The sequence below is a fragment of the Neofelis nebulosa genome, chromosome 6, assembly GCF_028018385.1.
Source record: "Neofelis nebulosa isolate mNeoNeb1 chromosome 6, mNeoNeb1.pri, whole genome shotgun sequence".
NCBI lineage: Eukaryota > Metazoa > Chordata > Mammalia > Carnivora > Felidae > Neofelis > Neofelis nebulosa.
In genome coordinates this window covers 7,358,715-7,383,012 of record NC_080787.1, presented here as the reverse complement: position 1 = coordinate 7,383,012, position 24,298 = coordinate 7,358,715, and the positions used below count along the sequence as shown (strand labels likewise).

The following is a 24,298-nucleotide window of genomic DNA, read 5'->3' as shown; positions in this document are numbered from 1 at the left end:
GAATGTTCTGGGCAGATGGTGGACACGACATCTATTGAAAGGATCGCTCCTTCTGTGTGGCTGAGAAAAAAACTAGCCATCAGAAGTGGAAACAGAAAGACTAGTTAGGACTCATTATGGTCATCTGGACAAAAGGTGATTGTGGCTTGTCCAGGAGTAGAAGCAGAGGATGTCGGGAAAGGTGCTCTGATTGATTTGGAAGATAGAGCTGACTGGGTTGGATGAAAGTTAAGAGAAAGAGCTCAGACGGGACTGCATGTTTTCTGAGCTGAGCCCCCGGAAGAATGGAGTTCCATCTATTGAGGTGGGGAATACTGAAGGAGGAACAGATTTGGGGTTTATGAGTTAAGATACCTAATGTGGACAAGTTTGAGATGTCCATTAGATATTCAAGTAGATATATCAGATATACAGGTGGATATGCGACAAGCTTCATTATGAAGCTCGAAGTGGGTGGAAGGAAACTGATAAAATTTTAGAGGTGATAAGGCCACCCTCCTAAAAACAACCAGTGGGATTGAGAGAGAAGCTGACACTCTCACAGCCTTTAAGTGTCACTACAAGCTGGCCGGACACTCAGAGCTAGGCCATCGAGTTCTCCTGTTGAGCAGCAACTATTTCACAGAACACAGAGCAAATCAATAGCGAGACAAAGAACAGAGAAGGGGCCAGGAAATGAGCCCAAATGTACTCCAGGTTGCTTTATCCTTTAGGAGGGCTCCATAGCAGCCCATTTATGACGGACTGTGTGTATCCCCTGCAAATTTGTATGTTGAAATGTTAACCTCCAGTATGATGGTATTAAGAGATCGGGCACTTGGGTGGTGATCAGGCCATGGCGGTGGAGCACTCATGAATGGAATTAGTGCCTTTTATATAATAAGAGATCCCATAAAGCTCTCTGGTCCTTCCCTCAGCCATCTGCAGACACAGTAAGATAGGTCTATGAACCAGGAAATGGGTTCTCACCAGACACCAAATCTTGTCTGAGTCTTCCAGGACCTTGATCTTAACTCCCAGCCTCCAGAGCTGTGAGAAATCAGTATTCGTTGTTAGCCACAGAGTCTATGGTATTTTTGTTATAGCAGCCTGCACTCAGACCACCACTTCAAGGATATCCAATCCCTTCTTTTTAATTTTTAATTTTTTTTTTTTTTTTTTTTTTTTTTTTGAGACAGAGAGAGACAGAGCATGAACCGGGGTAGGGTCAGAGAGAGAGGGAGAAGTATCCGAAGCAGGCTCCAGGCTCTGAGCTGTCAGAACCGAGCCAGACGCGGGGCTCCAACCCACACACCGTAAGATCATGACCTGAGCCAAAGTTGGACCCTCAACTAACTGAGCCACCCAGGTGCCCCAATCCCTTCTGATGACAATTTATATTTCCACTCATTTACCATTACAACGTACAGTAATAAATGGTGTTGAAAGTCTTGATCTCATTGTCTTACCATTTACATTTACATGGTCTTACCAAATTTTTCTTTAAACCAGACCTCTCTCTTGGAACTCAAGAATCTTCCAATTGCCTATTCAAGTATCTTCTTGTGTCAGAGACATGTTAGCAGAGTAACCAGCCGGCAGAGTTTTAAGCAAATGTCAATATATTTCTTAAGCATTAAATCAATGCTGACTATTCCGTTGTGACTTACCAATTGGAGGACATACTTCAAAACTTTTTATAACCATGTTTGAAACGTTCATTAAAATAAAACAACCTTACATTTTTAAAAATATTTACTCATTTCTGAGAGACAGAGACAGAGCGCAATCAGGGGTGGGGCAGAGAGAGAGAGGGAGACAGAATCCAAAGCAGGCTCCAGGCTCTGAGCTGTCAGCACAGAGCCCGACGCGGGGCTCGAACTGAAATCATGACCTGAGCAGAAGTCAGATGCGTTTATCTGAGTCACCCAGGCGCCCCAACAACCTTAGAATTTATACAGGAGGCAGGAGGGAAACGAACCGGACAAAGGGAAGAAGGGGGAAGGTCCAAGACAGTCACCAGAGCCAGTGACCTGAGGAGGGGGCTTTCTCCCTCAGTCCCTCGAATTTGCGCCCTATTGGAGACCTCAAGGCTCCCAGTAGCCAGAGACCTGAAGAACAGACTCCCTTTAATCTAGTAAATGGCAATTTCCCCAAGCCAAAGGTTTAGCGAAGGCGCGCGGCCTGCGGACGCAAACCTGCAATGCCAAGTCATCTTAAGTTCAAAGACACCGTCTGCGGAAGGCTGTGGGCCGACCTCACCCTCACCGGCTCCAACCCCGGAGATAGAGGTGGCGGATGTCAGCGCGGACGGGGAAAGCCTGTGTCGTCCTCTGTCCGGGCATCGCTGGGGGCAATCACAAGATAACGAAGAGACTTCTCGGGCCATCCCTGGCTTCCAGAGGCGGGAGCACGCTCTGGGAATTAGTACGGATATCCACCGGAGCCTCCCCGGACCAACGCATTCTACAGCGACTGAAGCACGGCCGCCGGCCAAGATGGCCTCTTGGTGGAAAACGACGAGGGGGAGGCCGACTCCTTCCCCAGAAAGCCGTGGGCCGGGACCTTCAGACGCCTCCCCATTGGCTTTCCTCGGCCAGCCCCTGCTCCGGATTGGCCCGCGGCCTGCGCCTCGCACTGTGCTGCGAGCTGATTGGTGGAGAGGGAGAATGGAGTGTCTCAGTTTATGCCTAAGACGAAAGCCGAAGCCTTAGCAGGTAGGCCGGATGAGCCTTCCCAACATGAGCACAACTGGAGAGTAGGGAGGAGACGCGTACAACTCTTTTGAGAGTAAGTGGGCGGCCCTGAAAAGGACCTTTTATAGAGAAAAAGTGGGGACGAAGGCTTAACCCCCGAAGCCGTAGAGGGTGCGGCCCTGGCGCTTGAGCGCGTACACCACGTCCATGGCCGTGACCGTCTTGCGCTTGGCGTGCTCCGTGTAGGTGACGGCGTCCCGGATCACGTTCTCCAGGAACACCTTGAGCACCCCGCGGGTCTCCTCGTAGATGAGGCCGGAGATGCGCTTGACGCCGCCGCGCCGGGCCAGCCGCCGGATGGCGGGCTTCGTGATGCCCTGGATGTTGTCGCGCAGCACCTTGCGGTGGCGCTTAGCGCCCCCTTTGCCTAGACCCTTCCCGCCTTTGCCCCGGCCTGACATAGCTGCCTAAGCACGTCCTGTGCGTAAGTCACAGCGGTGGCCCCACTGGGCCGAAAGGCGTTATTATAAGCAGTCGTCGGACCTGATTGAGAACTGACCGCGCGGGCGGGAACCGAGGCGCCCCGACCGCACGCCGGGCTCCGCCCCTCTCTGGGCTGAGAGCCAATGACGGTGTGGGGGAGGGAACGGAGTGAGGAGTTTCAGTTTTAAGCTCTAGATTTTTCTGAAACCGTTGATATTTGTATCTGAAATTATATCTTCCCGTGAGAATGTTCACAGGGGCTGATTTTTTTTTTATAAGCAAGTGCTGTACTTTCTCCTTCAGAAGGGGATGATTGGGAAGGGTACCCTAGGACGCCACCCCAAAATAGGAGTGGGGAGCTCAGGCACACCTTCCCCAAACATGCCCCGTGCGTGTGAACGGTACGGTATACGCCGCCCGCACATAGGCCTGTCTGACATAAGGGGGCTATTTCTGAGCAGTTTAGAGAAATACCAGACGCAGGAGAATCTCTAAAACCAGAGGAGAACTCACACTTTCTTAAGGGGAATTTCACATTTATGAAGGAGATCTCAATCGGTGTCTCCCTCTCTGTGCCAGAAAGAGAAGGACGACTAGATCAGCACAGAAACTTGTCCATGGAGAAAGCCCGGCCTTGATTCTGCAGAACAACCTTGCCTTGTTTACTATCCTTTTCCTGGGAGCCCATAACTGGCTCCCTGTGCACGCCCCTCCCGCATGACATCTTTTGTCTTTAGTGGAAGATCGTATGTAAGGGGGTGGCTTGGGCCTTTTCAGGTGTTCTTCTCAGTTTTTCAGAGTCTCTCTTTCCCATGTATACCTGAGGTATATATATCATTAAACCTCTGTTTTTCTGTCCTTAATCTGCCTTTTATGGCAGGGTCTAGGCCAAAAACTCAAAAGGGCAGAGGAAGTCATTTTTCCTCTATTACAGCGGTTTGACATTGTAAAGTTGCCCTTCATTTTCTTTATCTGTTAAGGTGGAGCGATGATAGTACTCAGGAAACTTTTGTAAAGATTGAAATTACCTAACGTAAGCAGAAGGCTAGAACAGAGATTGGCGCAAAGACATAAATATGGCTGTTTTTTTGTTGGTATTGCTGCTTAAAGAACCTGTCCGGAGTTAGGATGTTGCCCTGAGCCTTCATTTTCAAGCTTTTACTCGTGACACAATATAGGCAACACAGATACGTATATAATAGCGAAGTTTTTTTTTTTTTTTTTTTTAATCACAACATTTAATAAAGTACAAGAGATTGATGGATTCTGGGTTTCTTGGTTTTGTTTTCTTTTCAGTTGAAGTATAGTGACTTACAATAGTATACTAGTGTATAACGTAGTGAATTGACAATTATATACATTATGAAATGCTCATCATGATGTGTTGCTACCATACAAAGTTGTTACAATAGGATCATATTCCCTATGCTGTGCTTTTCGTCCTTGTCACTTATTTATTGTATAACTGGATGTTTTTCCTTCTTAATCACCTTTACCTTCTTTGCCTCTTACCCCTCGCCCCTAAACTACCATTTGTTCTCTATATTTATCTGTTTGCTGTTGTCGTCGACGCTGTTTTAGACTCCACATGTAAGTGAAGTCGTATGGTATTTGTCTTTCTCTGCCTGACTTGTTTCATTTAGCCTAATACCCTCTAAGTCCATCCATGTTGTGAATACCAAGATTTCATTCTTTGTATGACTAATGTCCCATTTTATATGCAAATGACCTCTGAACAATGCAGGGCTTGGGGGGCTGATTCTTGCACAGTTGAAAATCCAGATATAACTTGTGATCACCCCCCGCCCAAACTACCAATACCATACTGTTGATTAGAAGCCTTACTGATGACATAAAGTCTATTAATATGTATTTGGTATATGTATTATATATTGTATTCTTATTATAAAGTAAACCAGAGAAAGGAAAATGTTATTAAGAAAACATAAGGAAGAGAAAAACCTTCACAGTACTGTGTTGTATTTGTTATAAAACTCTGCAAATAAGTGGACACATGCATTTTGAAACCGTATTGTCGGCTCTATGTAAGACGCCGTCTTTATTCATTCACCTAGTGACTGACAGGGTGTTGTTTTTCTGTTCATACATGACATGTTAAATATGGTTGCCTGAGAATATCCCTAGGTGCCCTTTCCAAAGGGGCATTGACAAGTAATGTTCCTTCCTGGCTCTCCGGCAGCCGAATCTGGAGTACAATTCACATTTCTACACTGACTTCCCACTGTGGTGTTAAATCTCAGACACTCATGGATTAGTAAGTCACTTCTACTGGGATGACTGGAAGGGATACTACTAAATCTTTAACTCTGAAAAATACACCCTGACCTTGGCCTCCTCCTCTCTTCTGAAAGTCTGTATAAACCAAAAGTTCGAGGGGCGCCTGGGTGGCGCAGTCGGTTAAGCGTCCGACTTCAGCCAGGTCATGATCTCGCGGTCTGTGAGTTCGAGCCCCGCGTCAGGCTCTGGGCTGATGGCTCTGGGCTGATGGCTCGGAGCCTGGAGCCTGTTTCCAATTCTGTGTGTCTCCCTCTCTCTCTGCCCCTTCCCCGTTCATGCTCTGTCTCTCTCTGTCCCAAAAATAAATAAAAAACATTGAAAAAAAATTTAAATAAAAAAATAAAAAATAAAAAAAAAAACCAAAAGTTCGAGAGCCAGCAGTAGTAGCGGTGAATTTCAGCATGTGGTGTCGTATCACCATGGTGTCTGGGAAAGAAAAACCGTGTTTCATGGAGGACCTTCCAACAGCCATTTAAAAAATACAATCTGTATGTTAAACGCCTTTTTTTCCCCTCCAGCATGACCATAGGCACTCCGCTAATAGAAAGTAATAAATGCTTCATGCGGTGATATTAAAATGTGGGCACAGCTCCCCTTCCAATATATTCAGTAAATTTTCTTTTTTTTCCCCCCACACCTTAGCTCTTACTCCTAACATTTGTGGCCTACATCTGAGATGGGAGTTGATGCACCGACCCAAATCAGGTGGACAACCATCAACAAAAAACAAGATTCACCTTGAACTGTGAGGTTTGCTTGAATGGCTTTACATTCCTGGATTTTGATAAAACAACTTTGACTTTCCAAAATATTTGCAATATTTATGACTGAATTTCCTCCATTCTTTGATTTTAGAATATCTGCTGAAGTTGCATTTCCAAACTGGGCCGAGTCTATTCAATAGTCATGCCCAAGGAAAAGGACATTTAGTGGGGAAAGTTTTGAGTTTTTATTTCAATTTTCAAAGAAATGTTAGAGTATAAGGGAAAATCACACACAGCTCAGGAAAATTCATAGCCTTTCTCCAGTGCCACGTGTCCAAAAATCAACTTCTATGATCCCAGTAACTATGATACCCACTAAGGTGGGTAGTGTTATTCCCTATTTTTCTGATGATGGAGAAATCAATTTGTGTCAGACGATACGGTAAGTAGTAACATTGCGATTTGAATGTAGGCAATCTGATATCTAAATGCTGCCCTGTGCTTCCAGTTTCCAGAGTACTCCTGCAGAAAGATTAACAACGTTATGGATTCTAAGACAGTGCTATCCTTATTCACCAGACACTGGGCAGTTTTTCTGTTGAGGGGCTCAAGTCAATGAAGACTTAGAACCAAATCCACGTTCCTTGACTGGGAAGGGGATGGGGGAGGGCAGGGGCAGCCAATCTGAGCCACTGTCCCCTGGCCATCCCACCCTGACAGCAATGGGCACTTGTACCTTTTTAAAGCTATGCTTTCAGGCCCTGTGCCTTAAACACCCTTTTTCTAACAGATACATAACATATCGAGGAAAAAGCCAAACAATGTACAAAAAGCCAGCACAACGATAAGAAAAACCAAATATTTCGACTTCAGCTGGGGCCCAGATGTGGGCTGGGGCAGGGGACAGACCCTGGCTCAAGCCAAGGGCATCATTGAGACCTTTTACATGGATAACAAAGGTCTGTGCCAGACAAGTACATGTAGGAGAGCCTGGAAATTTAAATAAAAATACAACGCAATGACACACGTGTACGTGCGCGCGCGCACACACACACACACACACACACACACAAACATCCAACCTTATTACTTAGAAAAATGCAAATATTTTGGAAAGTCAAAGTTGTTTTATCAAAATCCAGGAATGTAAAGCAATCTAAGCAAACCACACAATTCAAGGTGAATCTTGTTTTTTGTTGATGGTTGTCCACCTGATTTAGGTCGAGGCATCAACTCCCATCTCCGATGAAGCCCAGAAGTATTAGGGGTAAGAGCAAAGGTGTGGGGAAAACTGAAGCGAAGCCTTTGGAATTTGGAGCTGTCATTATTCAGTATTCTGTATTGCTCTGAAGTTTGAGTTATGTATAGTGTAAGCACTATGATCTTTGAAGTGTTTCCTGATAGTTGGGGATGTAATCTAAAACTCAAAGTTCTTAGATGCAAAATCAGGCACTTTCAAAGTGGCCAGTTCACGTACCCGGCTACTGGTTCAAGGTCGTCCCCTTTTCGGAGAAGGCACACGATATAGTCTAGGAAAGTGGGTTGACAGCATCACAGGCAGTCGGTTAAATGGTTTTCGAAAACCGACCCTTTTGCGGGTAGAAGTACCGTAAGAACAACCAGATTTCAAGTAATGCTTCGTATGGCCATGGTCACCTAAACACCATCTAAAGGTTCACAGCCACTTTTGTTGAGCTAATTGGGTGGCTCTGAAAAGAGCCTTTGGGTTTAAGGTCGGCGATCTTTCGTTAATAGTTTAGGCCCGCTCCCCGCGGATGCGGCGCGCCAGCTGGATGTCCTTGGGCATGATGGTGACGCGCTTGGCGTGGATGGCGCACAGGTTGGTGTCCTCGAAGAGCCCCACCAGGTAGGCCTCGCACGCCTCCTGCAGCGCCATCACGGCCGAGCTCTGGAAGCGCAGGTCGGTCTTGAAGTCCTGCGCGATCTCGCGCACCAGCCGCTGGAACGGCAGCTTGCGGATCAGCAGCTCGGTGGACTTCTGGTAGCGGCGGATCTCGCGCAGGGCCACCGTGCCGGGCCGGTAGCGGTGCGGCTTCTTGACGCCGCCGGTGGCCGGCGCGCTCTTGCGGGCCGCCTTGGTGGCCAGCTGCTTGCGCGGGGCCTTGCCGCCCGTCGATTTGCGCGCCGTCTGCTTCGTGCGAGCCATCCCCCAAGCAGGCCGAGAGTGTCTTCACCGAAAGCGGTGAGAGGCACACAGCCCTCCTTCTTTTATACAGCCGGACCGCCAACCATTGGACCCAAGAGCATTCAAAAGTTCCCGCGCCCTCCTCGGATTGGTCCAGCTCCGTGCGGGGAGCCCGGATTAAGAGTTGCTTTCAGGTTGGTGAATGAATCTTAAGCCCCGCCCTTAAATGTGGTTACTCTGACGTCATTTATTTACCCTTTCGTTCCTACATCCACTGTGAACAAAAATCTTGCACAGAAAGCTGCAGATATTTTAAAGTGTAAAGTAAGGTAATCATGCAAAGCCACATAGGGACTTCCAATGGATGTTTTGTTGTCTTTAGAGAGAAACCATCGAGATATTCTGCAGGTGTTTAGGTAAATACATGGGCTGCCTCTAAAATGACATTCAGAATCTTCTTGGGCGTGGCACAAATATTGTGGAGAGTTAGTAAAATGCTCCTCATTTGCAAGCATGAATTAATCAAGGAACTAGGACTTAGCCTCACTGCTTCAGCAAACATGCCTTCACAAGCTGGGATTTTAATGGATGTATTCCATAAAATGAAGAATCTTAAGAATCCTAAGAATCTAGGGACTTTCACTATTATTTCCTTCTCCAAGCTACTGTCGTTGCGAAACTTTCAAACTTCATCTGTGGAATATAGCAATGCCCTTTTCTGCTTGACTAGAAATTAATGCGCTCTACACGGTTAAACACGGTCAATGGGGTTAGCAACGTTTACACTAATTTTCCGTGTTGCTTTAGCCTCGAAACTGTGAAAGCATTTCTATGGGGGCAAAGCCTTCCAGGTATAACTGTGACATTTCACCTCCCATGTTTTTAAACGCTCCTAATAGTTCAAAGCACAGCTCTTTCAAAGGAAACTGTGGGTGGCTCTTAAAAGAGCCTTTTAAGTAGTTAAGCGGACTTTCTCTTGATCAGGAAAAAAGCCTGTGTAAAAAAAGTCAACAGCTTATTTGCCCTTGGCCTTGTGGTGGCTCTCGGTCTTCTTGGGCAGCAGCACGGCCTGGATGTTGGGCAGGACGCCGCCCTGCGCGATGGTGACGCGGCCCAGCAGCTTGTTGAGCTCCTCGTCGTTGCGGATGGCCAGCTGCAGGTGGCGCGGGATGATGCGCGTCTTCTTGTTGTCGCGGGCCGCGTTGCCCGCCAGCTCCAGGATCTCGGCCGTCAGGTACTCCAGCACGGCCGCCAGGTACACCGGCGCGCCGGCCCCGACCCGCTCCGAGTAGTTGCCCTTGCGGAGCAGGCGGTGCACGCGGCCCACCGGGAACTGCAGCCCGGCCCGCGACGAACGGGTCTTGGCTTTGGCACGAGCTTTGCCACCCTGCTTTCCACGTCCAGACATCACTAGCAGAAAAGCACGCAAACGCCTTCAAAAGAAAACGCAAGCAGTATAGAGCTAGACTGAGAGCAAGAGAAATATTTATACTAACGGGAGGTATGCTGAATACAAGCCTCCCATTGGCTCTTTTCAAGTAACCAATGAAAAAGCATAATCAGCATCCCTCATTTGCATAAAAGCCCTCCTCCTAGCGGGAGGTTTTTGAATACTCCACTGTAATCTGGCGTGAAGAGCTTTTACGTTAGCACTAATAATTGAAACAGTTTGATTTTCTGAACAATACGAATTTAAAATCCAATCCGGAGCAGGAATGATTGTCCTCATTGCTCTGTCTTTTGGCTGTTTTTCCTTTTCCAGGATTGTGACTGTTTCTGGAAAGGAATAAACAGAACAATTTCTAAAATAGTTTACATTTAAAAGTACATCTGTGCCAACAGTTGCTTTAAGTCTCTGGACCTCACAAAATAACAGAAAGAAAGGAAACAAACAATTCTTTGTCAGAGCCCAAGCCTTAACAATGTCTGAGCAATGAAGAGTGTCTGAACAATGAAAACTAAAGGCAAGAACTGGCCCATCCTCTCCCTGACTCAAGACAGTATGTCTTTTGTTTAAATCATTATCTTACACATGAGGTCTTATGGGATCACCTTGAAGGTAGGTAGAGTACTGTTTTCATTTTAGAGATTGCAAAACAAGAGACCCCGATTGTGAGTTTTTTGTGTCTTTGTCTTTACCGGCTCACACTGACTTAATGAGACTGATGTGGGAACCAGAGGCAAATGAAAAACTAACTTTCCTTTCTGCCTACAGCCTTTGCCATAGGCAGGGTGACATTCCTCTAGGAGCTCAGCTGCCTGGATGATGACACTTTGCTAAGAGCAAAAGGTAATCTTATCTTAACATTCACCCTACCCCCCAGGATCCTGTAAGTCTACTTTAACATATAAGAATTCTTTTGAAAACTTCCTTTATCTCTACCATCACAAGATACATGTTGGCACTCATACTCCAAGCTTATGGCCCACTGATAAACATCTGAAGGGTCTCATGACTGAGGTTTTACTAAACAGTAATAAATGACCTTTTGCTAACAGCAGTTAGCCTCTCGAGGCCCTGGAAACCCTGCTTCCAAAACTCCTTAGAGACTTATGCTATCCCTAACGCCCTCCCAACCTGAAGGTATATAATCAGTCACCCATCACAACCCCAGTGTAACTCTTTCTGCCCCTGGGTCCTGTCCCCGTGCTTAAATACTACCACCTTTTTACACCAAAGGCGACTCAAGAATTCTTTTTTGGCCATCAGCTCTGGACCCCGCCACCACTCCAAAACTGCGTCAAGACCAAGGACTCCAAACTCTTGGTTGGGAAACTCGTTCCCCCCATTGCCATTCCCAACTCCTACCTTCTCCATTTTTTCACTTGGCTACAACACTTGGTTGGTTCGGAAAATTCTTCTGTCATCCTCCATATCCATAGCGTACTGCACCCCTCGTGGTTAGAGGGCCGAAACATTGCAACGCAAACACAAGAAGTCTTGGGACCTTTAGGAAATGAGGGAACAGATGCCCCACAACACTGAAATAAACAAAAAAGATGAAGTATTATAAACGCGGTGTTTATATGACTGCAGTCTTTGCCTGGTCTTAGCGCTCATGTCAAGGAATATAGTAACATTGAGAGACATTGCCGGGAGGAATCTTGGTGTTTTTCCTCTTATGGTCCAGAAGATAGACCTTGATGGGGCCCTGAGGAAGGTGAACAGTAATTTCAGGAAGTTTTGCAGACTCAAGCCTACAGGTCTTCTGAGTCCCAAATAGGATGGTAAAAGGAACACGAACCTATGTGTGAGAAAAATCTACTCATAAGCCAACGGTCAAAGAAGCATCCTTTGATCCAGGGAACCAGGCAGGAGAGTCAAGATGTGCATCTTCCATTTTTTTTTCGCCTTCTCTTAAGTCTTCAGACACTTAGGACTCTTTCTCTTGACAATATTCACTCTCCTTTTAATTTTTCATCGTTATCTTCAGTGTCAATGACAGCAGTAAACAACAACCACAGGCTCAATGTCTTTGCAAGATGAAGATATAGAAGGTCTCAAATCCTGCCTCAAAGACTTGGCACTTTTTGAAAAGAGAAGGACTGTATGTCTGAAGATTAAATAGTACAGGATATTCTGCCTCCAAAAATGAAGGTGTGAGCAATCAGGAATATGAGAATGGGTGGCAGAGAGGGGTCATCACTGCGAATCAGAAGGGTCAAGAGAGTTCATGAGGGAGGTGAGTATTCACCATTCATTCCATACATACTCATTGAATACCGACTAAATGCCAGAGAGTTCCAGGTCCACGGAACATGGCAGTGTCCATGGCAGATGGAAAACTGTACCTTTGCGGTGACGCCCTCCTAGCGTGGCGAGGTGCACAATGGGCTAAATGCACAGAAGAGGACAGTGCGGTTTGTGGTGACGAGCGGCATGGAGACAAAGTAGGAAAAGGGCATATCTGAGACACACGGGGATGGTCAGGGAGAGTGTCACCAGGAGGGTATGAGTTCGGGTATGAGTTTCAGGTTTGAGTTCAAACCTGAAAGCGGTGAGGAAGCTAGCCAAGCAGGAAGAGTAAATGCTCCCATAAAAGGCCACGTGCATCCAAAGCCAAGGGAATGTCAGGAGCCGAGGGCCAGAGGTAGGACTGTTCTAATTTCCGGAATAAAGTAGTCCCTTTGGATGGAGGAAGGGGTATGTAGAGGGCTAGGTAAAATAGGAGGCAAGATTAAGGCCTGCTTCAAAACCACAAAATACAAGCTGGAGTGCAGATATTCGCAGCATCAGGAATCCATACTCCATCAGATCAGGGACGAGAAGAAGGCTTCCGGTCATCTAGGTGAGCCTGCGTCACGCAAGTCAGCAAACACCACACTACAACTGTCTGCAACAGTAGGACAGCTTGATGAAATCCTATCAGCACGTTCTCAAAATTGGCAAATTCTAGGCATTTGACTGAAAAATAACGCGCAGGGCAGATGTTGGGGAGAGAGACGGTGGGGGGAAACGCTTCCACAAAAACGTGAGAGAAAAGTAATTTCCTCAGGAACAACTCTACCGCCTGGAGAGGACACTTTGATGCATTTTGTTTTGTATGACAATGAAAGGAAGTAAATATCTGTTCTTTGCTCGATACAAATAAAAAAAAGTATAATGTGCCTTAAATACCCTTGAGAAAAACTAGCCGACATTGAGCTTATTGTTGATGAAGTCCAGAACATGCCATCCCAAAATATGCAGCTCTGGCACATTGAGTAGTTTGAGTTAAAAGAAAAGAGCAACAGCAGGGACAGTCTCACTGTCTACTTTCTTTTCCTTAAAGAGGTCCTCCCTCTACCAGAAGCAAAGAGTCATTCTTCTCGCAAAGGACAGGAAGTTGAGGCTCAGAGAAATCTGTGCAAACAAACATCATCTCCCAGTTAACTCCCCTAGTCCCAGCCCCTTCGCCGGTGACATTTTCTTAAGTTACCCTTCTTTGTCCAACACAGTATAGAAGCATTACCTTCTTAGAGCTTCTTTGGATTTTCGTTTTTCTTGTGAAAACTCCCATGTGCATGTAAACAAAAAGTAATAATTATAACCTGTAGGCTTTTATCCCATTAATTTGTCTATGTCAGTTGAATTCCTAGACCCAGTTGGAGACCCTATGAGTGTAGAGACAAGTTGTTCTTCCCCGACAAATGGAAGCATTTGCAAGAGTATGTCCTAGAGTAGACTGTCACTCACCTGAACACGGCAAGAGTTACAGCTGTAAGTGCTTTTAATTCATTAATTTATTCTGAGGGCCACCTGTTGTTTACATTACACACATTATAGAACACTGGTTACAGACAGGAGGCATAAGGATCCCTCATTTTAAAAAAGAACCTAACAATGACAGGAAATCTTGAAAGAAAGCTCAAGTTGACTTGATCCAGATCTGTACGTTGTACTCATCTGACAGGATTCTTATAAAGCCAGTCATCTCCAGTCCTCCAAAAGCCACTTTTTAAAAAGAGAATGATTATATTCAATTTTTTTTTTAATCTACTAAGTGTAAATATCTATTTAATACGCAGGATGTGTTCTTTGTGGAAATAAGTTTGAAAATAGTAGCTGGAAACCTCTCTTACGTCACATAGAAGCAATGTATAGAAATTTTTCAAAAGCATAAAAACTTCTATTTCTGGACCAAGGTGAAGTAAAACACACTTCTCCCTATTCTTTCTGCGAAGTACAACTAGCAACCCGGAACCTCCCATATACGTTAAACATAAGACTGCCAAAGAGTGTCGAGAAGGTAGGCTGGCTAAGTGACCTTGAAAGTTGAGGAACAAGATGTTGTGTGTTCCCTGGGTTTTCTTTTTACCTCATCTATCCTGGATGTGGTGCTGAAGAAGCTGGCAATCTAGAAATGCCAAGGAAGGCAAACGAACAACAACAATAAAGACACAAAACCAGAAAACCCTGTTATCTCTAGCCAAAAGACCAAAGGTCCACCTAGAAAGTGGAGAACTTGAGAAGTAACTACTCTCCTCCAGCCAAACACCATGGGAAACATCCTGCATCTCCCCCCCACCCCACTCCCCACCTATAAGGTTTCTGTGGAGGCTGACGAGGGAAACAAAGGCAAGAAAAATGTAGCTTAACTTCCATTCCCTTACAGCCTGCAGCCCACTGCTGGATGTCAGACACCTGCAGGTGTAACACCCCTCAAGAAGTTCATGGCTGCCTTGATGCCTTACTGTTTACACTTCCTTAAAAACTAAAAGCAACCTGGTCCGGACAATAGCTGAATGGTCCTGTGAGACCCTGCTTTCAGCATCCAGAAATTCCTTGGAGACTTATGGTGAAACTTGCAAGTGTATAATCAGTCGCTCCTCCCAACCCCCCGTGCAGCTCTTCCTGCCCACCGGTCCTGTCCTCGTGCTTTCATAAAGTCGCCTTTTTGTGCTGAAGACATCTCAAGAATTCTTTCTGGGCCGTTTGCTCATGAACCCCACTTCAAACTCCCTCAGAGGCCACATGGGGATCCTGGACTTCCACCCTTCTCGGCAACGATGGGGCACTTCTCCCCTCTCGGCATGTTGGAACTATCCACCTAGGATTTTAAAGCAACCATCGTAAAAATACTTCAACGAGCAATGACAGACACACGCGAAACAAGTGAAAGACGGGAAAGCCTCAGCATAGAAATAAAAGAAGAACCCAATTCAAGTTTTAGAACTGAAAAATACAATGCCTGAAATAACAAGCTCCGTGGATGGGGTCATGGATGGGGTCAACGGCAGAATGGAGAAGATAGGGACAAAACGGTGAATCTGAAGATTGAAAAATAGAAATTGCCCAATTTGAACAACGGAGAGAGAATAGACTGGGGAGAGAAATGAACATCAGAGACATGTGGAACGATGACAAAAGATGTAACATTCTTGTCTTCAGAGGACCAAAAGGAGAGGAGAAAAGAGGGTGGTGTTGGAAAAGTATATCTGAAGAAATAATAATCAAAAATTTCTAAATTTGACAAAAGACATAAACCTACAGATTAGGAAGCTCCACAAACCCCAAGTGGAATAAACCCAAACACATAATCAAACCTATGAAAATTAAAGACACAAATATACACACACACACACAGACACACACACAGCAAGAGAAACAAAACCCATGTAAAAGGGAAAAATCAACTCAAATGGTAGCAGATTTGTCATCAGAAACCACATACCAAAAGGAAGGGTCACATATTTTTAAGAGCTAAAAGGGAAGAACTGATACTGTCCCTCTGAATTTCACGTCCTTGAGAAATTAGCAGGGAAATAAAGTCGTTCTCAGATAAAGTAAAGCACGAGAATTTGCTGCCAGTGTTATCTATCCATAGAAGAATGGCAGAAGGGAGTTTGGGGTGGGGGGGGGTGGGGAGAAAGAAATGATGTAATATTTCTGGAACATTAACAAGGAAGAACAACAAAAAGAAATATGGGTAAACGCAATTGTCTTGAATCTTCTAAAGTATGTTTAGAGGCTAAATTTCTAATATTATCTGATGTGGTTCTCAACATATAGAGAGGAAATATTTCAGATAATTATAAACAAGGGAGGGTAAATGATTTAAAAGGAGAGAAGCTTGGTACAGTTCAACTGGTAACATGTAGATACCAGCGGACTGTGATGTTATGTGTATGTGACACCTAGAGCAACCACTAAAAAACTATCCAAAGACAATGAATGAATCAGAATCAAATTGTCTAAAGAAAATACTCAAGTAGCCCACAGGAAAGCCAGACCTAGGAAACAAAAAGTGGGTAACAGTGAGGGGGAAAAGAAACAAACAAACAAACAGACAAAAAGAAACACCAGAAAACAAAAACTAAAATGGCAAACTTAAGGCCTAACATGTATGGGAGAAAAATTTTTCCCCAACCCTTTTAGGGCTCCTTGCTAGGTCTGATAATGAAACTGCCAAAGATAAATTAGCAGGAGAAAAGCATACACATTTTATTAGAACTTTTACACGTACTTGGGAGCCTTCCTAAAAAAAATGAAAACCTAAAGTGACCAGAGTAGGAAGATTTTACAATGAAATATCTTTGTAAAGGACTGAAAAGACAAAGGGGTTTGGGCAATGGGTAGTAAGTGGTGAAAAAGTAACAAGGTTTGTTCATACAGCTCTCTTGGCCCTAAATTCCCTGTTTCTGGTAATAAGCATGTTTCCCTAATCCTGTCTTTAGGGAAGAGGAGGTCAGAGTGAACTTCCTGCTTTTGCTGTTTTCCCAAACTCCTTTGGCTTAAGATATTCAGTATGTCAAGGTGCCATCTTTTGGGGTAGTAGGTCCCGAACCCCATCAATGTCAATTAATTGCACCAAACACATACGATCTAAATGCATCCATTAAAAAACAGAGATTGGCTGAGTGGATAAAAATGTGCTGCAAATGTACGCTGTTATAGGGGAGGAAAAATAATTTTCCCTCTACCCTTCTAGGTTGTTGGCTGAGACCCACCTTATTGTTGGAATAAAAGATTACCAGGAGAAAAACAAACTGAGGTTGAATAACATGTGTACCTCCTGTATACAAGGGAGAGATCCAGGAAGCATTGAGTAATGCCCCAAATGGCCCAAGCCACTGCCTTAAATACCATCTCCAGCTAAACACAAAAGATGTTGGGGGTGGGGGTGGGGGGCCAGTTCTGGGAAGTTACCAGGCAAAGCACATTTAACCGGGTGTGGTTAAATCTTTGACCAGATTCAAATCTTTACGCAGATTTAAATCTTTGCCTTCTCCAATGGGTCCCCCTAGTTTTAGTCATCCTTTCCCCAGTACGGAGAGGGAAACACTCTTACAAATGCAGATTTCCCTGGTAAATGTAAACTTCTCTCACAAATGACTAACTTCTACTGGGGTTTCAAAGCTTTTTAAATGTCTGCTATTTAAAGAAATAAATAATCCACTCAAGGTAATCCTTACACCAAAGAGGTATATTTTAGGGTGGCAAATAATGTCCCCCTTCACCGTCTACAAGGAACTCACTTGAAATAGAACTACACACGCAGGTTGGAATTAAAGGGTAGGAGAAGCGAAACCGTACAAGTATCAACAAAAGGAATCAGGATTGCCTCTCCTAATCAGATAAGTAAACCAGAACAAAGAAAGTTACCAGAGATAGAAAGGGATATTACAGACCAATAAAAGGGCCAAACTACTAAGAAAGCCATACGATTCTAAATGTATAAGCACCAAATAACAGCCTCGCAAAATACATGAGGCAAAAAATGGTTGAGCCGAGGGGGTGTGGGGCAAGCTGAGAGCAAAGTACAGGCTAACAGCACCCCTCTGCCCCCACACCCCCCACCCCAAGTGGGATATGTGTGATATTGCTCGGACACTCCTGGCCACCCAAGAACAGGGGAAAGGAAAGAAAGCAGATGGTTGACTCGTGGAGATCACAGTCCTGCAGGACAGGAGTCTCCTTCAGTTTATGGAGAGCTTACTTAGTAAACGGCAAGAAAAAGGCAGTCTTATCCACAGCCTAATTCCCAGACACCTATAGGCTCCATTTCCTGGAGCCCTAATATCACCCTCATCAAGATGGAAGGGGGTTTAAGTGCTTGCCATGGTGATGGGGGAAACTAAGGCAAATGAAAAATTAAATTTCCTTACTGTCTACACCCCATTGACAAGCCCTTGAAACCGGCAGAGTGACCTCCCTCTGGGAGCTCAGCTGCCTCAATGATCACACTTTGCTGGGGGCAAAAGAGAGCCTTAGCTTAACATTACCCCGACCCCCCAAGATCCTGTAAGTCTCCTGAAACACATAAAAACTCCTTTGCAAACCTCCTTTGTCTTTAACCCCCAAGTATATGTTGGCAATTATATTCTCAGCTTATGGGCCCTGGTATACATCTGAAGGTCTCATGACTGAGGTTTCACTAAATGGTAATAAATGACATTTTTCTAACAACAGCTACTCTCTCAAGGTCCTAGAAACTTTGCTTCCAAAATTCCTTAGAGATACACTCTACCCCTAACCCCACCCCGCCCCAGCCTGAGGGTATATAATCAGTCACTCTTCACAGCCCCAGGGCAGCTCTTTCTGCCTACCCGTCCTGTCCCCCTGCTTTAATAAAATCACCTTTTTGCACCAAAGAGGTCTTCAAGAATTCTTGCTTGGACGTTGGCTCCGAACCCCCCTTCCCCCTTCACTCCAAAACGTCCTCACAAAGGCCGTCAGGCAATTGAGGCTTGTAGGCCATCCTGAGCTAAGAAATGGGATAGGGGCCTGGGGCTTCAAAGGGGAGGGGGCAATTCACAGAAAGGTAAGCGTAGATGTTTGGTTAATCAGATGTTTGCTCTGCCCGGCAGAAAAATCTTTCAGATTAAAAAAAAACAGGTATGCCTGACAATAGCTCTCCTTCTGGTACTGTTAGAGTAGGCAGTTAGTTAGATTGCAACAGGATGCCTGGAGGTCAGCAACGAGGAAGTCGTGGCCAGCTATCTGGAAAGTGAGAGGCCCGTCACACCAGACAGGCACAAAATGGCGGCGAACTGACAGAAAGCCCCTGAGCAAAGTAGGAAAAAAAGGCCTGAAACCCCGCTTTTCATCCCTGGTGAACATCCTAGTTAACACCTAGGATAAAAGAAAGAAACCCGAACCCCAGGGAGGCAGCTGGCTGTCTCTCTGGAGCTTTCTCCTTCTCCTATCTCAACAGTGTACTTTTCACTTCAACAAACTCTCCCACTTGTGTCCCTCGTCTGCTGTGTTCTGTGTCTGTCTTTGGATTGTTTCTCCTGACAAGACCAGTAACCTTTGGCGACTCCTTTGGGACCGGCTCAGTCGAGGCCTCAGGGCCCGAGTTTTCCCAGTTTACCCGGCAACAAGATCTCTATTAATTTAAAAGGATAACAGAAGGTATGCTCTCACTTGTATTACATTTATACACCTGTCCATATAGACTTGAACAGAGTAAAACTTCTGGAAGATTGAGGGCAAAAATGTCCCGGATAATGGAATTACAGTAGATTTTTATTTGTCTATTTGAAATTATTTTGAATGGTTGATGGGCAGACAGAGGGGGTTGGGAGACCTTTCATTTGGAGGGAGGCCGAGAATTTGGAAAAGAGAAGAAAGGTCCACAAACAGATAACAGGGGGTCCAGAAAGTGTTTCTCCCCTACAGATTCAGCTCTTCCTGTCTCCAGGTCACCTTTGTTGGACCGGAAGGTAGGAAGAACTTTCCATGACTGAAAGGAGAATCAGGAAGGTAAGACAGGTTATTTTTTGCTCGTTTGCTTTGTTACTCAGAGACTGCCTCTCTGAAGAAATGTGGGTGTTTTATTAAGCAAGGGGGTGTATAAACCCTTCTAGAATTTAACTTTGATGGCTTGACTGCTGGCCTTGCTGTGTCCAAAGTTGGTGCTTTATCGGATACAACTGGGGAGATTTTATAAAAAAATTTTTTCTGGTTTCTCCGCACTCCCACTATAGATCTGGGGTCCTACCACAGGGTCCGGGCATCGATTTTTTTAAAAAATCTCGTTCACTTGTTACAGATCAGCCAGGTATCCAGGAGAGATGGCAAAAAGGCCTAGGTCTAAGTTTAGGAGGCTTGGGGTTTAGTTTGAACTCCTCAATTAAGGGTAAAGTTTTAGGTAAAGCATCAAATATCAGGAAGGAAGGGAAGCAGGAGGGAGAGGAGAAGAGGGAGAAGAAGGGGACCAAAGCAAGCAGGCAGGCAAAAGTTTTGAAGGACAAGATGGGGAGAAAATAATCTGTTTGATCATTTTGAAAAGGATAGTAAATAATATTACCATCCAGATCTCACCTCTCCAGGGGAAGAACATAAGTGTCAGTGATTCTTAAACTGTAGCCGGAGTTTGATAATTAGAAAAAAAAAAAAAAAAAAAAAAAACACAAAAGGAAAGAAAAAGGAAAGGAAAGGAAAGGAAGAGAAAAGAGAAGAAAAGAAAAGAGAAGAAACAGAAAGAAATGAAACAAAAAGAGAAAAGAAAAGAAGAGAAGAGTAAAGAAAAAGGGCCTGGGAGGGGTGAGGGGAGATGTCTTTTTATAAGAATGAATTTTAAAGACAGGGGTCTCTTTCACAGCTATATGTTGCCTCTGCTGAGACAGTAAATACACAGCAGTCTACTGACGTGGTATCTGGGAAAAGAGAATTTAAGTTTAACTTTTCATTTTAAAGGGGTCCTTAAAAAAAAAGAAATTAAAGAAATCCTACTTCAAATTTGACTTCTTCATCCAAAGGACACTGTTGTAGATCGCCCTTACGTAAAGTGTTCGTAAACCGATGAAAAATATTCTTTCCCTCCCCTTTTCACAGGCAGTCAACAGCTCAGTCCTACCCAATCTGACACCGCCCCCCCCTCAAACCGGGACCCAGACCTGCCCAAATATCTTCTCTTCCTCCACCAAGATCATTACTGTCTTTGGAGCATCATTTTTGGAGTCCCAGTTTTTTGAAAAAGGTTTACTAAGAACAACCCGCATACCAGCCTCTGCGGGGCCCTCCCGGCCAGCCAACGAGGTGCCGCGAAGGGGAAGCGCGGGAAATTCAAACTCTTTGTCCTTCCTAGAGCTGCAGGGCCGTGCTTCCCGCCCTTCTGGTGGCATTCCAGAGAAACCAGTGACACAGGAAATAGGAGCCCGGGTTTCCGACCTGCAAGAAAACTGAAACCGGTTTAGATCGGCCGTTGCCATCGGGAAGCAATTCTAACGCGAAACTAGAGTAATTTCATTTAATGCGTGCGCAGAGAGCTTGAGGTGTACCCCATAGATCCCCACGGGAACCACGGGCGGCTCCGCTGTTTACCTAATGCTTTAGGTTCTGGGGAGTTGAGGCTCCGGGAATACGTGCGCCTACCGGCTCTTTCCAGTACCTGGACCTCTCCTCCTCCCAATAGGGCAACATGGAATAGTAATCCGCGGAGGGTCCCTATTTTGAAATGCTGTAGTCACTTCTTTACCTAGCAGGGAAACTCCCGTCTCCTTTAGAAACCTGCAGACACAGGGAAAGGAGTGAGCGCTTCCAAGTATTACGAGTTTGGGGGAAGACGAAACGTGGGCTGAAAAAAATCTTACAGGTGAAGTGGCGTTTTGCAGCACAGCCATTGCGCCACAGTATTTTATTTCGGTGAGAGCCTAGTTAGTGACCCTCCAAACGCAGACTTGGCTCTAAAAATGCCCCTACGGATCACCATTTCAGTGGATTCCTTAAGACTGTAGCCCAAGCTTGCAATTACTCAGTCACGGAATGGCAGTTAGAGCTCTCCTTTGATAAAGTGGGTGGCTCTGAAAAGAGCCTTTGGGTTGGATCGTGCCTCCAAACACTCACTTGGAGCTGGTGTACTTGGTGACGGCCTTGGTGCCCTCGGACACGGCGTGCTTGGCCAGCTCCCCGGGCAGCAGCAGGCGCACGGCCGTCTGGATCTCCCGGGACGTGATGGTCGAGCGCTTGTTGTAATGCGCCAGGCGCGACGCCTCGCCCGCGATGCGCTCGAAGATGTCGTTCACGAACGAGTTCATGATGCCCATGGCCTTGGACGAGATGCCGGTGTCGGGGTGCACCTGCTTCAGTACCTTGTACACGTAGATGGAATAGCTCTCCTTGCGGCTGCGCTTGCGCTTCTTGCCATCCTTCTTCTGCGCCTTAGTGATGGCTTTCTTGGAGCCCTTCTTCGGGGCAGGAGCAGATTTGGAGGGCTCAGGCATGGTTTTTTTTCTAGGAGCTGTAGAAATGCTAATCGCACTCCCCACAACAAAGGTTAGTGTTGTGAGGGGTCCAGAGCCCATTCTTTTATAGTTCCTCAATGCAAATGAAGGTTCAAGAATTATCACTTCTGATTGGATAAAAGCAGAACACTTTCATTAAGGGGAGGGGTTTCTGCAAATGAGGGATACACAGTTTCTCTTCCTATTGGATACACAGGCAAACATACTTTGACCAATGGGAAGGCGTATTGGCTCATCCCCGCTCTGACTATAAAAGAACTTTTTTTTTTTTTTTTTTTTTTTTTTTAAATTTCCTTGAGCTGCCGAGTTCGTCTCTTTGTATTTCGCGGAGCTTTAGCTGGTGAATTAGTCTCCCTTGATATGTCTGGACGCGGAAAACAGGGTGGCAAGGCTCGCGCCAAGGCCAAGACGCGCTCGTCGCGGGCCGGGCTGCAGTTCCCGGTGGGCCGCGTGCACCGCCTGCTCCGCAAGGGCAACTACGCCGAGCGGGTCGGGGCCGGCGCGCCGGTGTACCTGGCGGCCGTGCTGGAGTACCTGACGGCCGAGATCCTGGAGCTGGCGGGCAACGCGGCCCGCGACAACAAGAAGACGCGCATCATCCCGCGCCACCTGCAGCTGGCCATCCGCAACGACGAGGAGCTCAACAAGCTGCTGGGCCGCGTCACCATCGCGCAGGGCGGCGTCCTGCCCAACATCCAGGCCGTGCTGCTGCCCAAGAAGACCGAGAGCCACCACAAGACTAAGAGCAAGTAAAGTCTAGCCCAGAACACCACGGATCTTCCGCTTTTCTACAGCTAATCAAAGGCTCTTTTCAGAGCCATCCATATTTTCACATGAAAGGCTAGTAACCAGCCTGTTACGTTAGTAGAATCAGTCCTGAATCTGTAAAAGATAAGGTAACGTCAAAACTTTGTTCAAAAAACAACAAAAAACCCCCACTCAACTTTATATGCCAGATGCAACTGACCTACAAAAAGTAGAGGGGCTCAAATGTAAGCATAACAAGCAGAATGGAAATTTGCGTTTGGCCAATAAAGCCGCGCGGGATTCTCAAATTTTCAATTTAAGGAAAACCCATCGTATCAAAGAAGTCCGAGATCATTTGTTGCTGTCCAGTGTAGTGTGAATCTAGCATTACCAGACCAAGTGCTTTACATGCTATCTTCCAGGTCCATCCAGGGACCCTGCCTTGTAGTTTCACACGAGAAAACTGTATTAAGGGAGGTATAATGACCAAAGACCTAGGAAGTGGCAGTCCAAGAGACCCGAGGTTTACTTAAAAATAACTAATCCAGACGTCTAGGGGAGGAGACAAGACAATCGCACTCAGAGAAGTGTGCAGCCCAGCAGGTTGGTGACATTCGAGCCTGCCAGGAATTGAGAATCTCAGGTCCCACTTAGGTTTACTGAACCAAAAGTTACGTTTCGCATGGTGGAATCCTCGCTTTTCACGCTGTACTCAGTGAAAGGATAAAACAGAACCTGGACGCTGAAAAGAGGGATGATGGAGTGATTCATCCAATCAGGCTCTCCAGTAATTAATTACCCCTCGACCAATGGTTTTATCGCGCGGTTCTTTTGAAAAATGACAAGACCAATCAGAATGCTTCTTACTGTATATAAAGGGAACTTCGCCCTTGCCCACCAGGTTCTGTGTGTTCTTCGTTGTTTCAGATGGCTCGCACGAAGCAGACGGCGCGCAAGTCGACGGGCGGCAAGGCCCCGCGCAAGCAGCTGGCCACCAAGGCGGCCCGCAAGAGCGCGCCGGCCACCGGCGGCGTCAAGAAGCCGCACCGCTACCGGCCCGGCACGGTGGCCCTGCGCGAGATCCGCCGCTACCAGAAGTCCACCGAGCTGCTGATCCGCAAGCTGCCGTTCCAGCGGCTGGTGCGCGAGATCGCGCAGGACTTCAAGACCGACCTGCGCTTCCAGAGCTCGGCCGTGATGGCGCTGCAGGAGGCGTGCGAGGCCTACCTGGTGGGGCTCTTCGAGGACACCAACCTGTGCGCCATCCACGCCAAGCGCGTCACCATCATGCCCAAGGACATCCAGCTGGCGCGCCGCATCCGCGGGGAGCGGGCGTAAGGCCGGTTTTTGGTTGAAAAAGGCTCTTTTCAGAGCCACCCACACTTTCTCTTAAAAGTACCTGTAACTTTTAATTGCTTGGCGTAATTGAGCCGCTATGGAAATAGTCCTTTGCGGATGTTTTTCATGTTCGGTATCTGAGCGTTGCATATCCCTTTTTCCCCAGTCCGTTCTATTAAGTGATTTGTCATTCACGTGGCGGCTTGTTGAATATACATCTAGTTACTCACAACTTG

At 46.0% G+C, this 24,298-nt stretch overlaps 5 protein-coding genes across 6 annotated transcripts; 2 read left to right on the top strand and 3 right to left on the bottom strand.

Moving 5' to 3' along the window:
- Positions 1 to 2,093: 2,093 nt before the first annotated feature.
- Positions 2,094 to 9,093, bottom strand: LOC131515301 (histone H3.1-like). The gene is made up of 2 exons (XM_058736054.1): positions 7,986 to 9,093; positions 2,094 to 3,142 (listed from the first exon to the last, which is right to left on the bottom strand). Exons 1-2 carry the CDS (start codon positions 8,325 to 8,327, stop codon positions 2,825 to 2,827), a joined length of 660 nt encoding a protein of 219 aa, XP_058592037.1. The 5' UTR covers positions 8,328 to 9,093; the 3' UTR covers positions 2,094 to 2,824.
- A 142-nt stretch (positions 9,094 to 9,235) lies between these two features.
- LOC131515255 (histone H2A type 1-B-like) lies at positions 9,236 to 20,857 on the bottom strand. 2 transcript variants are annotated; one of them, XR_009263531.1, is made up of 3 exons: positions 20,738 to 20,857; positions 11,116 to 14,836; positions 9,770 to 10,082 (listed from the first exon to the last, which is right to left on the bottom strand). XR_009263531.1 is itself a non-coding variant. In XM_058736004.1 (2 exons), the coding sequence occupies exons 1-2, from the start codon at positions 11,223 to 11,225 to the stop codon at positions 9,322 to 9,324; spliced, it is 528 nt and encodes a 175-aa protein (XP_058591987.1). In that variant the 3' UTR covers positions 9,236 to 9,321. The 2 variants fall into 2 exon arrangements, 1 of the variants encoding a protein (XP_058591987.1); XM_058736004.1 differs by lacking the exons at positions 9,770 to 10,082; positions 20,738 to 20,857 and adding an exon at positions 9,236 to 9,739 and having other exon boundaries at positions 11,116 to 11,225.
- Positions 20,858 to 21,527: 670 nt separating this feature from the next.
- On the bottom strand, positions 21,528 to 22,013 carry LOC131515270 (histone H2B type 1-B). The gene has a single exon (XM_058736016.1). It carries the CDS (start codon positions 21,954 to 21,956, stop codon positions 21,576 to 21,578), a length of 381 nt encoding a protein of 126 aa, XP_058591999.1. The 5' UTR covers positions 21,957 to 22,013; the 3' UTR covers positions 21,528 to 21,575.
- A 309-nt stretch (positions 22,014 to 22,322) lies between these two features.
- On the top strand, positions 22,323 to 22,914 carry LOC131515279 (histone H2A type 1-J). Its single transcript, XM_058736027.1, has one exon. It carries the CDS (start codon positions 22,338 to 22,340, stop codon positions 22,728 to 22,730), a length of 393 nt encoding a protein of 130 aa, XP_058592010.1. The 5' UTR covers positions 22,323 to 22,337; the 3' UTR covers positions 22,731 to 22,914.
- Positions 22,915 to 23,627: 713 nt separating this feature from the next.
- LOC131515273 (histone H3.1) lies at positions 23,628 to 24,106 on the top strand. The gene has a single exon (XM_058736018.1). The coding sequence runs from the start codon at positions 23,652 to 23,654 to the stop codon at positions 24,060 to 24,062; it is 411 nt and encodes a 136-aa protein (XP_058592001.1). The 5' UTR covers positions 23,628 to 23,651; the 3' UTR covers positions 24,063 to 24,106.
- Positions 24,107 to 24,298: the final 192 nt, after the last annotated feature.

Bases quoted from the DNA above. Each gene is read 5' to 3' on its own strand.
- LOC131515301 (XM_058736054.1), bottom strand. From the start codon at position 8,327: ATGGCTCGCACGAAGCAGACGGCGCGCAAATCGACGGGCGGCAAGGCC. The intron at 3,143-7,985 runs GCCAAGCGCGTC...GGACGTGCTTAG, and splicing joins CCAACCTGTGCGCCATCCAC to GCAGCTATGTCAGGCCGGGG.
- LOC131515255 (XM_058736004.1), bottom strand. From the start codon at position 11,225: ATGTTTCGGCCCTCTAACCACGAGGGGTGCAGTACGCTATGGATATGG. The intron at 9,740-11,115 runs GTAGGAGTTGGG...TTTCTTTTGAAG, and splicing joins CAAGTGAAAAAATGGAGAAG to GCGTTTGCGTGCTTTTCTGC.
- LOC131515270 (XM_058736016.1), bottom strand. From the start codon at position 21,956: ATGCCTGAGCCCTCCAAATCTGCTCCTGCCCCGAAGAAGGGCTCCAAG.
- LOC131515279 (XM_058736027.1), top strand. From the start codon at position 22,338: ATGTCTGGACGCGGAAAACAGGGTGGCAAGGCTCGCGCCAAGGCCAAG.
- LOC131515273 (XM_058736018.1), top strand. From the start codon at position 23,652: ATGGCTCGCACGAAGCAGACGGCGCGCAAGTCGACGGGCGGCAAGGCC.